Below are 16,890 nucleotides of genomic sequence, written 5' to 3' on the forward strand. Positions count from 1 at the left end.
AAATCCTCAAATTTAAAAACCCATCTTTGCAGGAAGTTGTGGACTTGCTAGACAGATAAGATACTTCAGACATGGCTACTTCAGCATTCGACGTGACCCCGGGTGTGTGTACTGTTAGTGCGGCACAACACGTGCCCTCCCGCCCACTAGCACGGCCAGCCACGCCATGCCGCTCATGCGCTCGTAAACATGGTTCAAACCAGGCACCCTCTAAGAAACTGAAATCCTGTCCGAACTGCTTTCGCACTCACCCACAGGACAGTTGCCCATCCCGTCAAGCACAGTGTTACTTTTGTAATAATAAAGGACATGTGCAAACTGTGTGCAGTAAGAGAAATAATAATTCCGAACTTGTCTCCTGTGACTCGTGTGGGCATCACCGAAATGGCAACCGCCATGATCATGATTCACATCTGCCGATGGATGTTAATGCTGTTTATTGGAAGCTTTCTGCTTCACGTGCTTCTATAGCTCGTTGTTTGAATCAAGTTTTGCCAGACACTTCCTCTCGCATTCAGCGCAATGCGAGGAAACTTTTTGTGACATTGGACATTGACTGTTCTGTTTGCTTGCAGCTGGACACTGGTGCATTAGTTTCTACACTGAACAAAACAACATATGACTTGCTTGGTTCGTCCCCGCTTCATCGTTCACATTCCACACTGACTGCATTTACTGGACAGGAAATCTCAGCACTCAGCACGTGTAGTTTGGAAGCCACGTATGGTGCACCGACCCATACAGTGTCTTTCCATGTGCTCCACTCTAGTGATGCTACGAACATTTTTGGCATGGACACATTTGAACTTTTTGGCCTTGCAATTCAGGACAATGTACTTTGCATCAACACTAGTGACCAAGCTGAAAGTGTTGCCGCACTATGCGATGATTTTGCTGAACTCTTTTCTGATGGCCTTGGTGGTGCACCAAGGACTTTGCAGAGCATGTTGTAGTCAAACACAATGCCATGCCTATTTTCCGGCGCGCATGCACTGCGTGACTCCATACCTTCTGAACTTAAACATTTGCAAGACAATGGTGTAACTGAACCTGTTTCTGCTTCGCCAGGGGCTTCGCCTATAGTGTGTGTGAAGAAACCAAACAGTCGTCTCCATATCTATGCTGACTTTAAGTCAACAGTAAATCCCCAGACAGTGGTAGCTACGTTCCCCTTACTGCGTCCTGAAGACATTTTTGATAAGCTTGGTACGGGAAAATTCTTTTCCATGGTTGACTTGCGGGACACATACTTTCAGATTCCACTCAACGAACAGTCGCAGTGCTATTTTGTAATCAACACACACCTTGGATTGTTCAAGTTTTGCCGCCTTCCGTTCAGTTGTGCTTCGGCTCCTGCTATTTTTCAGTCTTATTTGCAGCAGTTGTGTGCCGCTGTCCCTGGTTGTGCCAATTATCTGGACGATATAGTTGTATCAGGTCGCACCCCTGACGAACATTCCAGAATTTGCATGCCTTATTTGTTATACTCTGGCAGGCAGTGCTGGTTGCAGGGGCGCATTCTTCGCCAGCTTGGCCGCACCTTATTACTGCCTGACCCCCGTTTCAACTCCTCATATTCACCTAGAAGTGATGAAACTTCTCAATCCCACCCTCTCTATGTATATCAGCCAGCACATCCATGACTAAAAACATGGTGGCAAGCCTGAGTCCATAAAAGGCATGAAATATTCAAACTTTTTGAAAACGGCTTACACAAGGTAAGAAACTTGGCGGTGCTTCGAGAATTTCCGTGTAAATTCTAGAACCACTTGGCCTTTCTCCATCTTGAACCCACAATATTGTAAATAGAAGTGTGAGAGAGATGAATCTGACTGGGGGCGGCGAGTGGAAAATTTATATTTCTATAGTACTGTTGCCATTCTCAACACAGGCTCTCTAACTACAATGTTGGCAACCAGAAAGTGATTAGCAAATACATGTTGCCTGCAATTAAAGTTCACTGGGCCCACTCTAATGGAGAAATAAAGTTATTGATCATTGAAGTTCATTACTCTGAGGATTTAGGATGATGTCTGGGATTCTTAGAAAATGCAGTTTACTATAACAATTTTCACTACATTCTGAAAACAATAAAGTGTAAAGTTTCAAATAAATATACTGTTGTACTATCAGAGCTGTTCAGAGTCTATTGCGTAGATCTTATTATCCCTAGATAATGAAACTGTTCAATAACCGTTATCAATGTGAATGCTCGCCAAAATTAGATGTTAATACTCATCAAACGCCATGCTAGTAATGATAGAAGGTCTGTCCTGCGGCGACACGTGAAAATATGACGTACTCAAACTGAGAATAAATCACTGGAGTCATTCCACAATTAGCACTTTACCCCAATGCGAACTCACTGTTATGTGCATACCGAGTTACATAATAAGGCATCCAAGGCTGTTCCTTGCAACTGCACAAACGTGAAGCGGCTTCTGACACGGAGTGCGCACTGATACGAATCTAGAAGAGAACTAGGGCCTTGCTCTAGCTCACAGTGCTCTTATTTACATAGCCTTGATGTGGACTGCTGAAGGTGCAGCCGACAACATTTGCCTTCCTGAATAGCCACAGGGGCTAGCAGAGAACCACTCCAAGTTACTAAATAATTAATTGCTTCATTCGCTGAAGGCCAATGAAGCTCTCAATTTAATTGTGCTATCAGCACAAAGGTAAGTATCTATAATAAAATTCTGATGTGGCTAGGTTAAATACTTTTAGTGAGAGAATTATTTTAGTTGTACTGCACGTAATAGATGAGCTCTGAACTTCCCCTTTGAAGAGATGCTACAGCTATAATTTTATAGCTACCTTTTGGAAACTTCTCGCATCTTTGCTATTATAGTGTATCTCCATTCTACCTAAGTCTAAACATCTTAGCTTTATCTAATCACTTACTTAATCTATCTTGCTTCTGTACTTTTAGGAGACAAAAACAGAAAATCATGAATTTCAACCAAAATATTACTTTGTGAGATCTAGCATGCTGTTTCCATTAAATTACAATGAAAAAGGAATCCAAATATAAATTTTGAAGTTTCTAGCTCCTTCCTGTTGTGCTGATTATTTTTACGCAAAACGGCCAAATTTCGAAAACTGTTAAAGTTACCATACTGAAACTTAACACATTATCATTTTAGCATCATTCCTGACATGCTATTAACTTTTCAGATTATTTACTTTACTTTTAAGGTATTGCGCAACATTGGTGACGTCATAGCTAGTTACAGCGAACTAGGCTGGCACACAATGGAAAGCAAATGAATTCCATATGGCGTGAGTAGGCTGCTTCCCAACACGACCTACTGCACATTGCATGTTTGTGTGTGCAAGTCTAAAAACAGTCACTAGCAAAATTTGGACGCAGCGGCTGAACGGCAGCCGGCAAGTACCTGCTTTACAATCCAGAGAGTTTCAGTGTATGTGTAGAGAAGAGCCGGTGCCATTCTTTGCTGGTATAGTGACTGTGATGATTGTTAAGAACAAATGAAGAAATGAGGTTAGACTTTTAAGTAATTTGTGTGTTGGACTTGCTAGAAGCAAGACATGTTCATAAATTACAAGTGGTTCTTAAACCAACTCGCTTATGAATGTTTATATAATTCGTTTCTAAAGCTCAAAATATGAGTGAAATATGAGAAGACAGAGATATTTATGTGTGAACACCTCGTTAATTAGACTGAGAAGAGATACGACGAGAATAATTCAACTAAGAAGATCCACTGTGGGGGGGGGGGGGGTATACAGCTCTCACAGACATTGTGGTGACGCCGACGTGGAAACCAACAACCAACGCCGCCCGCACCAGTTGCTGTTCACCGGTGCTGATTCCACACCTGCTCACTGACACAGCCTAAAACTCTACGCCAGGTGAGCGTAAAACAATAATTGTTTGAGTATAAAGTTGAAGAAACTGTTCAATAGACTGTATTTGTGTATTTATTATACTTAGAATTATTTTTTTAAATGCTTACTAGATCTAAAATTGGTAAAATCATGGAAAATGTCCAGTTGGTTGGAGAAACTTCACAACCAGCCACGGCAATGAAAGTGAGAAAGTAGGTGCCAGACGGGTCTGAATTAGTGAATTTGATCAAAACTTTAAATGATAAAATAGATGGCCAGAGGACAGATTCAACTGCTCAAAATGCTTCTTTAAGAAATGCTCAATGTCTTAAATTAGATTCAGTGAAAACTCAATTGAATAATACATTGGATGTTCAGAGTGAAACTTTAGGATTGTTAAGTGCTAAAGTAGATGAACAAAGTAAGGAATTTAGCCATTTATGTGAAGCCATGGAAAATTTGAAAACTGAATTTGACAGTTTAACTACTAAAGTAGAAAATTTTAAAATAGATTTGAAACATGAACCAACTAGTTCTTCTGTTCACTGACTTTAATCAGAGACAAAACGAGCAATTTCAGGAGCTGAAAAGAAGTTAGAATTTGATATTGAAGATAAATGTAATAATGTAGAATCTGAACTTAGTGAGAAGTTAGGATCATTTCAAAATGTATGTAATGTTACATTTGATGCTGTAAAGCAAAGCCTGCACAATTTGAGAGAGAGTGTTGAAAAGCAGGATAAGTTAATACCGATAGTCCAATCGCAAATTGCAGGTGTTAACATCAAGTAGATAACGTGGAAAGAAACTTTCAAGAGAAACTAGCAACCTCAGACTTAATAAATATAAGTAGTCTGGAGGAACAGGTAGAGGAAATAATTGACCAAAAAGTTGCCATGAGAGTAATATCTGAGAACGTATCTCCTGTCTTATCTTCTGAACTCAATGATACCAAGAAAGGTATGGATGAATTATGAAAAGAATTCAAACTTATTCAGGACAAGGCAGATAAGAGGATGACTTCTCCTAATGTGGTATTGACTAGTGAGGTAATGACGGGTTTACAATGGGGAGCCAATTCAGGGTTACCTAGGCAATTCCCTAAGTTTAAGCCGGATGGGGGAAGTACATCCCACTCATTTTCTGAAAAGATTTAACCAAGCCTTGCCAAAGAACTGGGAAGATTAAAATAAGATTGAATTTGCTGTTGGGTACCTTTTAGGGGAAGCTGGAGAGTGGGGTACTGTAAATATCGAGAACTTTTCTTCTTGGGGAAGAAATTTAAGGAAAAATACTGGTCCGTTAGTGCGCACAAAAAAATAATATCATATTTGTGGGACCTGAAGTAGTACAATAATACACGGGGAACAACGAGAAAGTATTCTGACTGGACTTTTAATGCGAGCGAAGTACTTAGATAAGCCAATGGAAGAAGAGGGGTTAGTTTGAATTTTAATCAGACGCCTACCTACCTATGCAAGAAAAGACATCTTGTGTAGCAGCTGGAAAACAGTAGAAGAATTGTTGTCCTTTGTGGACGCACTTGATGCCTTAAATAAGGATCGCAACAAGAGCATACACCAAAGTGAAAATCAGAATAAGTATGTTAATTTCACACACAAAATACCTACAAAAGAATGGTTGTTACTGAAAGAACCAAGCTTGGCTACCAGCAATCCACAACCAACAATAGCAGTAACCATGGAGACTTCTGAAGTTAACATATTTATAGACTCAGGGAGTGGGGTGTCACTCCATTTCTAGCGTGTTCTTTAACACATTACAGATTAAGCATTACTTACTGCTGTTACCAGTAACTGGAGCTTCCACAGTTGGTATAGCCGGAACGAAAAGTGAGGTTATGAAACATGAAACCCAAGTGAACTGCCACATCAGAAATATCAGATTTCGTCAAACACTTTTAATAGTATAAAATATTAACAGGGATGTTTTATTTGGCCTAGATTGGTTATTAGAATTTAATATCATATTGAATTTCGAGGAAAATCTTATTTGCTTTGGTAAAGATGACAGTAAATGTTGGACACCATTTGTAACTGATAATTACATTGCACGACAAACAACAGAATGTCAATGTTTACGATTAACTGCTACAGCACGATAGTCATCAGAGATCGATAATGTAAATCCTGTATCACATCGAGCTGACGTACAAAACAAACTAAATGAATCTCTAATATTTGAACAGTGAACAACAACTAGATTTATATAAAATTCTAATGGAATATGAAGTAGTATTTTCCGATCGCCCTGGTAATATCAGCAATTACACATGTAAGTTTAAAATCATAGATGACATTCCATTTTTCTGTAAGCCATATCCAATACCGGTAAGTTTGAAAGAAGCAGTTAAGGAGGAAATTGACAAAATGATTGACAACAATATAATAGAACAGAGTTCTAGCGTCATGAATAACCCTTTAGTAGTGGTAAAAAAGGTTACAGGAGGTGTGCGATTAGTGCTAGATGCGCATACATTGAATAAGCATATAGAGACAGAATGAGACAGACCAATTAATATCAATGAATTAGTATCCAAATTTGAAAAAGCAAGGTGTTTTAGCATGATGGTCCTGACAGCGGGATATTAGCAAATCAAAGAAGAGTACAGTGTTTCTGTTTGATGGTAAATCATATAATTTCAATGTGTTACTGTTCGGACTAAATATCTCAGTATCCATATTTATATGTGCTCTGGATGAGGCATTAGGAAGAGATTTATTGAAGGATTTAATAATATATGTAGATGATATCCTCATAATCTCTGCTACCTGGGAAGAACATTGTCTAACCTTGAGTAAGGCCCTGAAAAAATTTAAAGAAAAAGATATTACAGCGAAATTGTCTAAATCGCACTTTGCATGACAAGACCTTAAGTTTCTAGGGCATATTGTAGGGGTGCAGGGGATTAGACCGGATCCTGAGAGCATAAAAGCTATTAAAGAAAATCCATCCCCCAGAAATGTAAGACAGTTGAAGGGATTTTTAGGAATGGCCGGATACTATAGGTGGTATATACAATGTCAAGAAATGAACGACCCAAGAATTTTATGACTATTAAGAAAGGGAATACCCATGGGTTTGGGATCAAGAGCCAAATGATCCGAGTATGGGTGAGCCATTTAAAATTTCGGAGTATCGCAGAAGAACTTTTTCAAGGAGAGTGTGCACAACATAATGTAAATCGTAGATCCATAGTTTTTGCTAGCAGTTGTCTTAATAAACATGAATTAAATTACACAGCTACTGAAAAAGAACTATTGGGAATAGTATGGAGTATCCAAAAATTCCAAACAGTAGTTTGAGGATCAGAAATCCATGTCTATAGTGATCACCAAGCTCTATCTTTTTTAATGAGTAGTCGGTTGTTACATACTAGATTAATGCAATGGATGTTGTTCCTACAGAAATATGACATTTGGATACAGTATGTAAAAGGTTCTGAGAATATTGTACTGGACGCTTTGTCTAGGTTACCAGTAGGCATGGAAGAGTTAAAACATATGGAGGGACTTGCGTAATTTTTGCAATTAATTTTATGACAGTAGAATATACTCACACCAGGATACGAGAGGTGGCCCAAAGAATAACATACAACATCCATCATGATCCCTACTTTTCAGAAATGTTTGCTGTATGTATCAGGAATTCCTTACCTCCTAATCAAGCAGGAAAGTGGAAAATTGTAGGTTCATAATTTGTTTTGGAGAGACAGTATAACACCGCAACATTGGCGCATTTGCATTCTGAAGTTAATGGAAAGTGAAATTGTGTGATATATTCATACAGGATATGGACACTTCGGAATGAAAAAGTGTATAGCTCATATGAATAAGTTCTATTGTTTTAAGAAGCTAAGACATAAGGTAGCATCTTTTAGGCCCTATGAACTCTGTCAGAAGGTGAAAGAGAGTAGCACTCATGTTAAATACAAAATGTATCAAATTATTCCTAAATCGTTACACGATCTTACAGCAGCAGATTTTTTTGGACCAGTTCCTAAAGAAAAGGGAGATGTGTCATACATTTTGGTCATCACAGTGTGCTGGTCAAAATACGTTAAGTTATATCCTATCAAAAGAGTAAATACACAGATGGTTATACACTGTTTGCAACAGTACTTTCTGGAGGTGGGAAAATCAAAACGATTTCTCACAGATAATGGGCCACAATTTGTCAATAATGAATTTAAAGAATTTCTAGCTATGGAAGAATATTCGTTAAGTATTAATATCCAACTATAACCTGTACGAAAGGGTTATGAACGAAATTGGGAAATTATGCTGCACCTACTGCCACAAAAAACATACCTTATGGGCAACGAAACTTAAAGATTTTGAACTTATTTTAAATGAATTACCACATTTATCAACTGGATTAACACCTTTGGAAGTAATAGGCAAACCCTTTGTAGCAGAACCTCTCATTAAATGTTTTACTTGGCCTGGACATCTTATTGTCAACTATGAACTGAATCAGGAAATAGTTTCTCGAAATTTAGTTGAAAAGGCATGACAAAGAGTGAGTAAGCATAATGAGAAAGCTGTAGAACCACAGTACAATGTCGATGACCTAGCCCTTGTAAAACAGCACACACTAGTTTTTCCAAAAGTATGAAGGACCATAGCGGGTTCGAACAGTAATCCATCCCAAGACATTATTTTTAGTGGATCCTAGAACTGGGTCATAAAAAGGAAAGTACAATGTAAAGGACATAAAGTTGTATATCTACCAGGGACGTTAACATTCTGTGTTAACGGGCAGAGTGACGACCATCAGATCCCGAGCTGTTTTAGGTGTTTCTTCTGTAATAAAATTTACCTGCACCAAATTCCCCCAACTTCTTACACTATTCTATCAACCTCCACTTGGAGGTTATTAGAGAAATTGTGATTACATCACCCAAAATTGCTCCTGGTGTGTGACTGCGTCATCCTCGGTTGTTAGAGGGTTGTGCCTGTTAGGAATTTTGACTGTGTCGTCCTTGGTTGTTAGATGGTTGTGCCCACTAGGAATTTTGACTGCGTTGTCCTCGGTTGTTAGAGGGTTGTGCCCGCTAGGAATTTTGATTGTGTCTCCCTCTATTGTTCCAGGGTTGCCCCTACCTGTCTTCATGACTCGTCCCGGCTCGCCCCAACTTATCCTTACTTTACTCGGCAGTGACATGAAGTGGGAATTGGTACGCATACTATACCTGAAATAAGATAGATTAAATTTGCCTAGCCAGCCATTCTCTCCCGTGGTTTCGATTGCAAAGTCGACTGCAGCTGACGCGGTCTCCACATACAGTTAGGTTTTATTTTTGCCTTAATTAGTCCTTGTAATTAATCTCTTCACCAGTTTTCTGTGCAAATCTGTGGCCAGAAGTCTGGGTGAAATCAACGTCATTAAACTTGTTTATTCTATTAATATGAATCATAATTACAATGAATCCAAAAATTGTTTTCTTGAAAGCTGCCTGGTAATCCTTTGTTTGTCACATAGTTCTACATAAGTAGGGAGAACCATACCTGGCACATAACTTTCAAAATAATTTCTGAAATCATGAGAATACCATTCTCACACGGAATGTAAGATAATCGAGTTAAAGTCATTGAAGCATATTTTTATTTGTAAGCTGAATGGAATATTATATCTGTGGAAAACATAATATTGTTTGACTAATTAAATGACTGTTATAATGGAATATATAATTTTGTACTTGGTACAGAATATTTTATACCTTTTATGAGAGATGGGAGGATTTGTATCGATGTCGGAAGGGGGTGGGTAGTGTAGGTAAAAGCATGATTTACACTGACAGATAAATCGTGACTAACACAAAACACACATCACACCTTTCAAACGACCCTCACAAACAAGTGTGCCTGATTCTTCACTATTTGCCATTTCCATAGGGTTGGTAAGATTTTCTACGCGGACCTCAACGGTGAATGTGGGAATGTCTGTTCTGTAGGAGACGATTTAACACCATACCTCCTCCGGCTTCTCACTCAAGTACCGGCGAGGTAGAGATCCTGGGGAAGGATGGTGGGAATGGTTTCCTGTCTTTGGGGCTGTCTTCTTTCTCTTCTTCAATCTTAGCAACCACATCTACCTTTTTTCCTTTCTTACTTCTCATTTGAGGACCTAGCTATTTCTCCCTCTTTCCATATTCATCTATTTCTATCACAGAAGTCCTTCCTAGTTTCCGTGGTTTCCAATAACCTTCAACTTATCTTCAGATAAGAAGGCCAAAGAATCACACTACACAAAAACACTTCTGCATACACACAAAGAAATACGAATACGCAAACAATGAAGTTACAGATTAGAAGGATTAAGAACCACCAAGGGTTGTAGGGGAAAAAGATATGTGTACATCTGGAAAGATACACACATTGTTTTTTAAGTGACAGTTCTACGTCGTTCCTTTTTTTTGTGTTATCTTGTGTATAGAGAGAGCTTGTGGAATAATCATAAAACAGTGATAAGCAAAGTTGGAGTTAATCATGATAATCATTTAAGAAAAGTCAGGGTAGAAAACACTCTGATGAAGTGTGAGTGAGTCATAGAGTAGTGGGACTCCATCATTATGTGTAGACATAGTATCTACTAAGAGTTGATTAATACAGGTAGACATAGAATCTACCACAAGTTGAATAATATGTGTAGACATAGTATCTACAAGATTATAGAAGTTGAGAAGTGGAAGAGGACTCTAGGGTATTAGAGGAGGTACTAAGAAGTGAGTGTGAAGTGTAAAATAGATTTATTTTTACCAGGAAATATTTAATTATAGTGTACATAAAGATGTATACTAGGACAATGAACCATGAGGCCTACTTATAAAGGATAAGGGGGACATACCCAGCATTTGCTAAGAATAAAGGGCAGGTGTACCTACAAAGAGATAGGAAGACCTGTGGTCTGGTGAATAGGGATATTTTATAAAGGGGTGTACGTACCAGAACAGAAGGAGGAAGTGCATTTCTAGGATCAACCCACATGTAAGGTATAGGTACTGATCCTAGGGGAAAAGGACAGTATCGTGACAGAAGTCACACATTTAATAGGAATTATTCTGGTAAGTTTGAATTCTATACACCACTAGCTTTATTATGTTTTAGGTAAGTTTACGAGTGTCAAAAGGGAACACTTTTATTTTGCCCAGACTTCCCCAGACTACAAACTACTATAAATAATGATACTAGTATGTACTAAGGAAAAATAGTACAAGGAATTAGAATAAAGAATAAAGCACTCAAGTGTCCTGAACACCTGGAATTTACGATTGGATAAAGAGCAGAAAAAATAAAATAAAAAATTGGTCCTCACGATTTTTAGGCCTACAGAAAGAGCATTGATTGAAATATTCGCGTTTTATAATTAAAGTAAAATGAAAAAAATAAGGAGTAGCTAAATAAAAAGAATAAGGATATTCACGATTATTAAAAGAACAAGGTGTACTGTTGAAAGATGAATTGTTATTCTATGTGATATACACGTACATAATGATGGTATATAAAATATCGCGTGTTCGATCTGAGAGGGGAAATATGTAGTGCTTCGAGAATTTCCATGTAAATTCTAGAACCACTTGGCCTTCCTCCATCTCGAACCCACAATATTTTAAACGTAAGTGCGAGAGAGACGAATCCAACCTACTGTGCATTGAATGTTTGTGTGTGCAGTCTAAAAACAGTCACAAGCAAAATGTGGACAATGCGGCGGCCTACAAGTACCTGCTGTACGATCCATAGAGTTCATAGTGTAGAGAAGAGCCTGTGCTATTCTTTGGTGGTTTAGTGACTGGGATGATTGTTAAGACCAAATGAAGAAATGAGATCAGACTTTTAAGTAATTCATGTGTTGGACTTGCTAGAAGCAAGACATGTTCATATTCTCTGGTGGTTATTAAACCAACCCTGTTGTAAATGTATCCTAATAGAGCCTAATGTTTGACGACTTGGTTGACTCGCATGAGTTCAAATATTTATATGAGAAGTGGTGAATTTGTTTTTTTGTGGAAGTTGAAATATACCATGACTGAACTAAAAGTATTCTTTGAGTACCAAATTATTTCAAGAGTAGAGAGAGAGTCTGATAAATTCCCTTAACTAGCATTATTCTTCGGAGAAGAAGTTTTTGGAGATCGACATGGCCAGCTATCCAGAGAAGAAGACTGGCTCTGTATACCAAATAAGTCAACCTATGGGTGAGAGGTAGGAACTTTGCAAACCAGCTTCACGTCGCTTCTTGTCATCTAAAGCATTAGAACTGCCTCTGTGTCATAAAGAACAGTGGACAACCTGGAAGTCTTTTAGCAGACTGATTTGGAGTTGCAAGTTGTTGAAGCAATCTGCAGAAGTGGGGCTTTCAGATGGAGTTAGCAATGTCTGAATAAAGATCACCACAAATAGCATCTCACCTACTACAGCAGTTTTTGCATGGCCAATGCACACCTTATAAAGGTAACAGCAGAAGTGTTTGATGTCACTAATTGCTGAATCAACATTGTGTGAAAGAGCTGTGTCATAAACCATCAATACTACTAAGTGACTATCCCAGAACCCAGTACCAGTTGCAGGTAGCATAATAGCCTCCGGGGCCAACAAAAACTTGATTTTCAATACTTTGTGTAATTATTGGCCAAATTTCAAAATTTAAAATGATGCCATAATCTGCTAATTAAGAGATACAACCTTAGTTAAAAGTTGAACACAATAAGACAAGTATTACAGCTGGAAACTGTGTATTTGTCTCGAAGCAGTGTAACTGACAGCACACAGATACATGGACCTCATTCATCCAATATTTGAGAATGAGAGCACTTAGCAAACTCCAGCAAACTTTACATACAATTTCAAATCTCTGAGACACTTATTGTTGGTGACATTTCTCACAAACTAATAAGAAAAAAGTTTATCATTTACTACGTTTTCACTGTTCATGCAGTAGAACTTCAGCATCAGGCATGGCTTTTAAATTCATTACTTCTTTGCCACCAACTCTATTTGCAACACTGTTTGGAGACAGTATCTACGTATATCACTGAATATACCTGCAAAATTATATCACAGTATGACATATAGTCCAGCAGATATGACATCATGAACATTGAGATGTGTGAAGAACTTGCTCTTGCTTACAGTGGAGCTCAAATTATCCAGATTGTATTCATCCAGTGTTTCACAATGAGAACACTTATCAATTTCCAAAAACCTTAAACCTGTGGTGCACGAATTTCACTGCAGTGGACAACTTTTAATGGTCAATTCTCTGGCGTTTCCAGTCAGTCGTGAGGCTGCAAATGCATGCAGGACACAACACCAGTAGGGAGTGCACACTGCAGTGAACTGGGTGCATTTGCAGCCTCAGGACTGGTCGAAAATGCCAAAGAAGTGACCATTAACAGTTGTCCACTGTAGTGGACGCTAATTGCCACAGGGTTAAAGTATAATTTCAAACCTTTTCTAAACTTTGTCTTGCTTACATGTTTAACATCAAATATTTAACACATTAACTCACTTGGAAAGTAATCAGATGTTTGAAGCTGTTTTATACATACATAGTGCATTTTATACTAGTCTTTTCTAATACACACGATAATGATATCAATACTGTACAGGGTTTGGTAATTTTAAATAATGTCATATTCCTTTCATGACAAACAAATAAATTTTATGAACTGTCAAAAGAAGAACATTCATCTACTGTAAACATAAAGAGAATCACACTAAAATCATCTATATGACAAACTGGTAATGAGCAGTTATTGCACTCACCCAAAAGCTCATGTTCAGCAGTTTGTAACTGGAGTTCATTATTTGTAATTGGTGTGCGTTTCATTGAAAAGTCAATATCTTCAGGTTCAGTTCCCTGCCTTTCTTCACTATCTGTAATGTCATACCGAAGCATCCTAGCTATTTCTTGGGCATGTGCTGAACCAAGTAGCAAAAGAAAGAGGATAATTGCTGTCAATAACTGAAACAGAGATAAGTTACATAATGTAATTGAGGAGCAGTACTGTTATACAGCAATCTACATATGAACATATAACATGCAGCACTCAGAGTGACACAATCAAGCATTCTGTTTTGCATGACAATAGATATTTGGCAAACGATGTTCAGTTAAATGAGAAATATGATATTTAAATGAAACACTGTCAAGAGTCTTATTATGGTTTGTGGCATGAAATATTAGGCAGAGTCAGTAGAAAAAGAAGAAACAGAATTTGTGTGGTACTGACTACTATGCAGAAACTGCTTAATAAATAAAGATATTAATTGGGAATAATAAATGTGTAAGTCATTTATACAGTGAAGGATATCCACAGATATAGTGCTAGTTGTCTGATGGAAGAAATACTACAGCGAGAGGCTTCGTAGGACCTACACAGAATATGCTGAATTACATTCTACAGTAATTAAGGTAATAGAGGTGAAGAACTGAAATCAATTCAGTGTAGCTTCACAGAGAAATGGTTTTTTTTTAATATGTGGTACATGAAGGTGTCTGTGGAAAAAAGTGCTAATTCATAAGAGAGTATTTTGCATTACTGCACATTACACGTTCAGCTGAATTCAAAAACAAGAAAATAAATACAAGAAGACAAAGTAACTCACACAGTAGACAGCATTTTTAGTAGTACATATGGAACTACTTGTTACCAGCATTCACAATTTTCTGGCTTGAAACCCCCATAAAAGATAAAAATTGTAAAAGGTGGAGTTCAATGAAGTATCCCCCCCTCCCCTTTTCTCAACTTGTAGCCTTGTTAACAATGAAGGAAAAACCTGTCAACTTCAGAACATGTAAAGAGGTGTAATAAACACTGTGGGTAAATTGTATGCCAAATTTGTAAGGTCAAACTGTTTTGCTGATGAAATTCTCGGATTAACAGCCACACTGTGCAGTCATGTTGTTGCAATGTTTCAACAAGTCACTGAGTCATTATCCTCAAGTGACATGTCAGTTTAATGCCCAGTTCATTCATTCATAACCACTAGACCACAGATTTCTCTACAGATAGCCCTACAGGTGGACCAACCCATTGCCTTCAGAAGAGCTGTTATGTCCAGTGGTTGTGGCAGGAGGGAGGGAGGACTGGCTGGTTAGGGTTCCAGAAATTCAATTCTGGTGCTGGCCCTTCCAGGGAGGTCTGGGCATTGAGCCCTGGTCCTGATGTGCCTGTCTATTCTACCTATTGCTTCTCCCACTTTCACAACAATGTTCCTGATGTACTTTTTGCAAGCACTGAATACTACAAACACTGAATACTATGAGGAGCTCAGTTGGAAACCACTGTACTGGTTGACAAGACCATCATATACTTTTGTTTTCATCACCTCCTTGATGACCGAATCCCACAACCCGCTGGCATTGCACAGCATCTTTGCCACTGCAGACTTGTCAGTCTGGCCAAGGTGAAGGCTCCTCCCTTGCTCCAAACAGAGCTGCCAGATACATCACAATGTTCGGCTGATGTAATGTGTAATATCCTTTGCTGAGTGGTGTGCCTGAATGTAGAGAAATGTACTCTTTGAAATAACAAGTGTTTATTATAAGAATCAAACTAAATACAACTTCTGAGAATAATGTCTACACAACTTGAGAATTGTAATGTCTTGAGGAGCAAGGAAGATGAATGACGACACAGTCCTCTGAGGCTGGGAGCTCAGTGGCAGTCAACTGGTGAGCAGCAAGGTGTCGTAATGACATAGTTCCACTCGTGGGCAGTCACAATGACTACTATGCAGCGGTGCACAAGGAACAGCTGGTGGAAGCACAGTTGCAGATGTGGCTCAGTCCAAGGGCAACAGCACCTTGGCGGGCAGCAGGGTATTGCAGTGGCAGTGGGGCCCATTGAAGACTCGTAGTGGAAACTTATGGCAGCTGTTAATCGCTCGGAGCTCAGGAAGTAACTGACCCTCGCTGGGTGGAGTGCTGCCCTAAGTACAGGTCTGCAGAAGGATACATGTGAAGCATCATGAAAGCATGTGACCTCATGGACATAGATTAGAGCCTACACCTTGCAGTGCTGTGTGTTGTGACTTGCATGCCACAATGGCAAAGCTGGCAGCCCCAGACACTGTGGCAGCTGTTGGCAGATTGACTGTAAACAGTACGTTGCCTCTTCTATTTATTAACAGACAGGGGCAGTACCTGGTCCATGAAACATACCTGTAAGTGTGGTGACCAAAATATGCAGACTGCAGCTCCGCATACAGCACATACTGCTAGCCACACTCGCAACTGACGCCAGGTGCTTGCAGTTTTAGTTGGTCTTTCTCGATTGTAACCTTTGAGCAGAAAATAGTTAAAATCAGGAATACGCTTGGGTCTGTCAGAGACCACCTGGCACCTACAGCATCAGTTGTGAGTGTGGCCTGCAGTACATTGGCTACACACAGCGACCCATATCACAGTGCTGTTCAGAGCATGTGAGGAGTGTTTGCTTCAACCAAACAGACAAGTCTGGAGAGGAAGGCAACAATGAAGGCCATGTTTGTTTTTGAATAGACAAAGGTCCACTGCTGCACCATCAGGTTCTGGTTTTCAGTCCTCGAAGAGGCAGTAGAGGTACAAGTACATGATGATCTTGTCAGCTGGGGCATCAGTTTCCATCTGAGTTGCTCATGGGACATGGTGTTAGCAAAAAGACATCAGAAATGCTCTGATGTGAAAGTGGCAGAGGTAACAGACAAAATAGTAGACAGCACCATGGCTTCTGATCAACAACCCCCCCCCCCCCCTCCCCCCCCAAACACACAATGATGTATGCTGCTGAACGATGGGATGGGCAGGAGCACGTATCTATGCATCAAGCTATTGAAGCAGCTGTGCATTATACTACATGATGTACATTATGCAACAAATTTAATAATTTTTTACAACATGATTTATGTTCACTGATGTAAAAACAGATGTTCTATTCTCTACTTCACCTTCTTAGTGGTCGATTTTTAACCTTCTAAGGTAGCTTATATTCTTTCTCAGGCTTCAAGCTATCTGTATACCAAATGTAATCTA

General features: G+C 39.0%; 1 protein-coding gene across 1 annotated transcript in view; it reads right to left on the reverse strand.

Annotated features, from left to right (window-relative positions):
- LOC126456541 (uncharacterized) overlaps positions 1 to 16,890 on the reverse strand; it is a 185,935-nt gene that overhangs the window by 142,363 nt on the left and 26,682 nt on the right. Inside the window, exon 3 of the mRNA XM_050092289.1 lies at positions 13,641 to 13,839. Coding sequence (XP_049948246.1) covers positions 13,641 to 13,839 — 199 coding nt within the window. The remainder of the gene's footprint in view (positions 1 to 13,640; positions 13,840 to 16,890) is intronic.

Source organism: Schistocerca serialis, chromosome 2 (genome assembly GCF_023864345.2).
Source record: "Schistocerca serialis cubense isolate TAMUIC-IGC-003099 chromosome 2, iqSchSeri2.2, whole genome shotgun sequence".
Lineage (NCBI taxonomy): Eukaryota > Metazoa > Arthropoda > Insecta > Orthoptera > Acrididae > Schistocerca > Schistocerca serialis.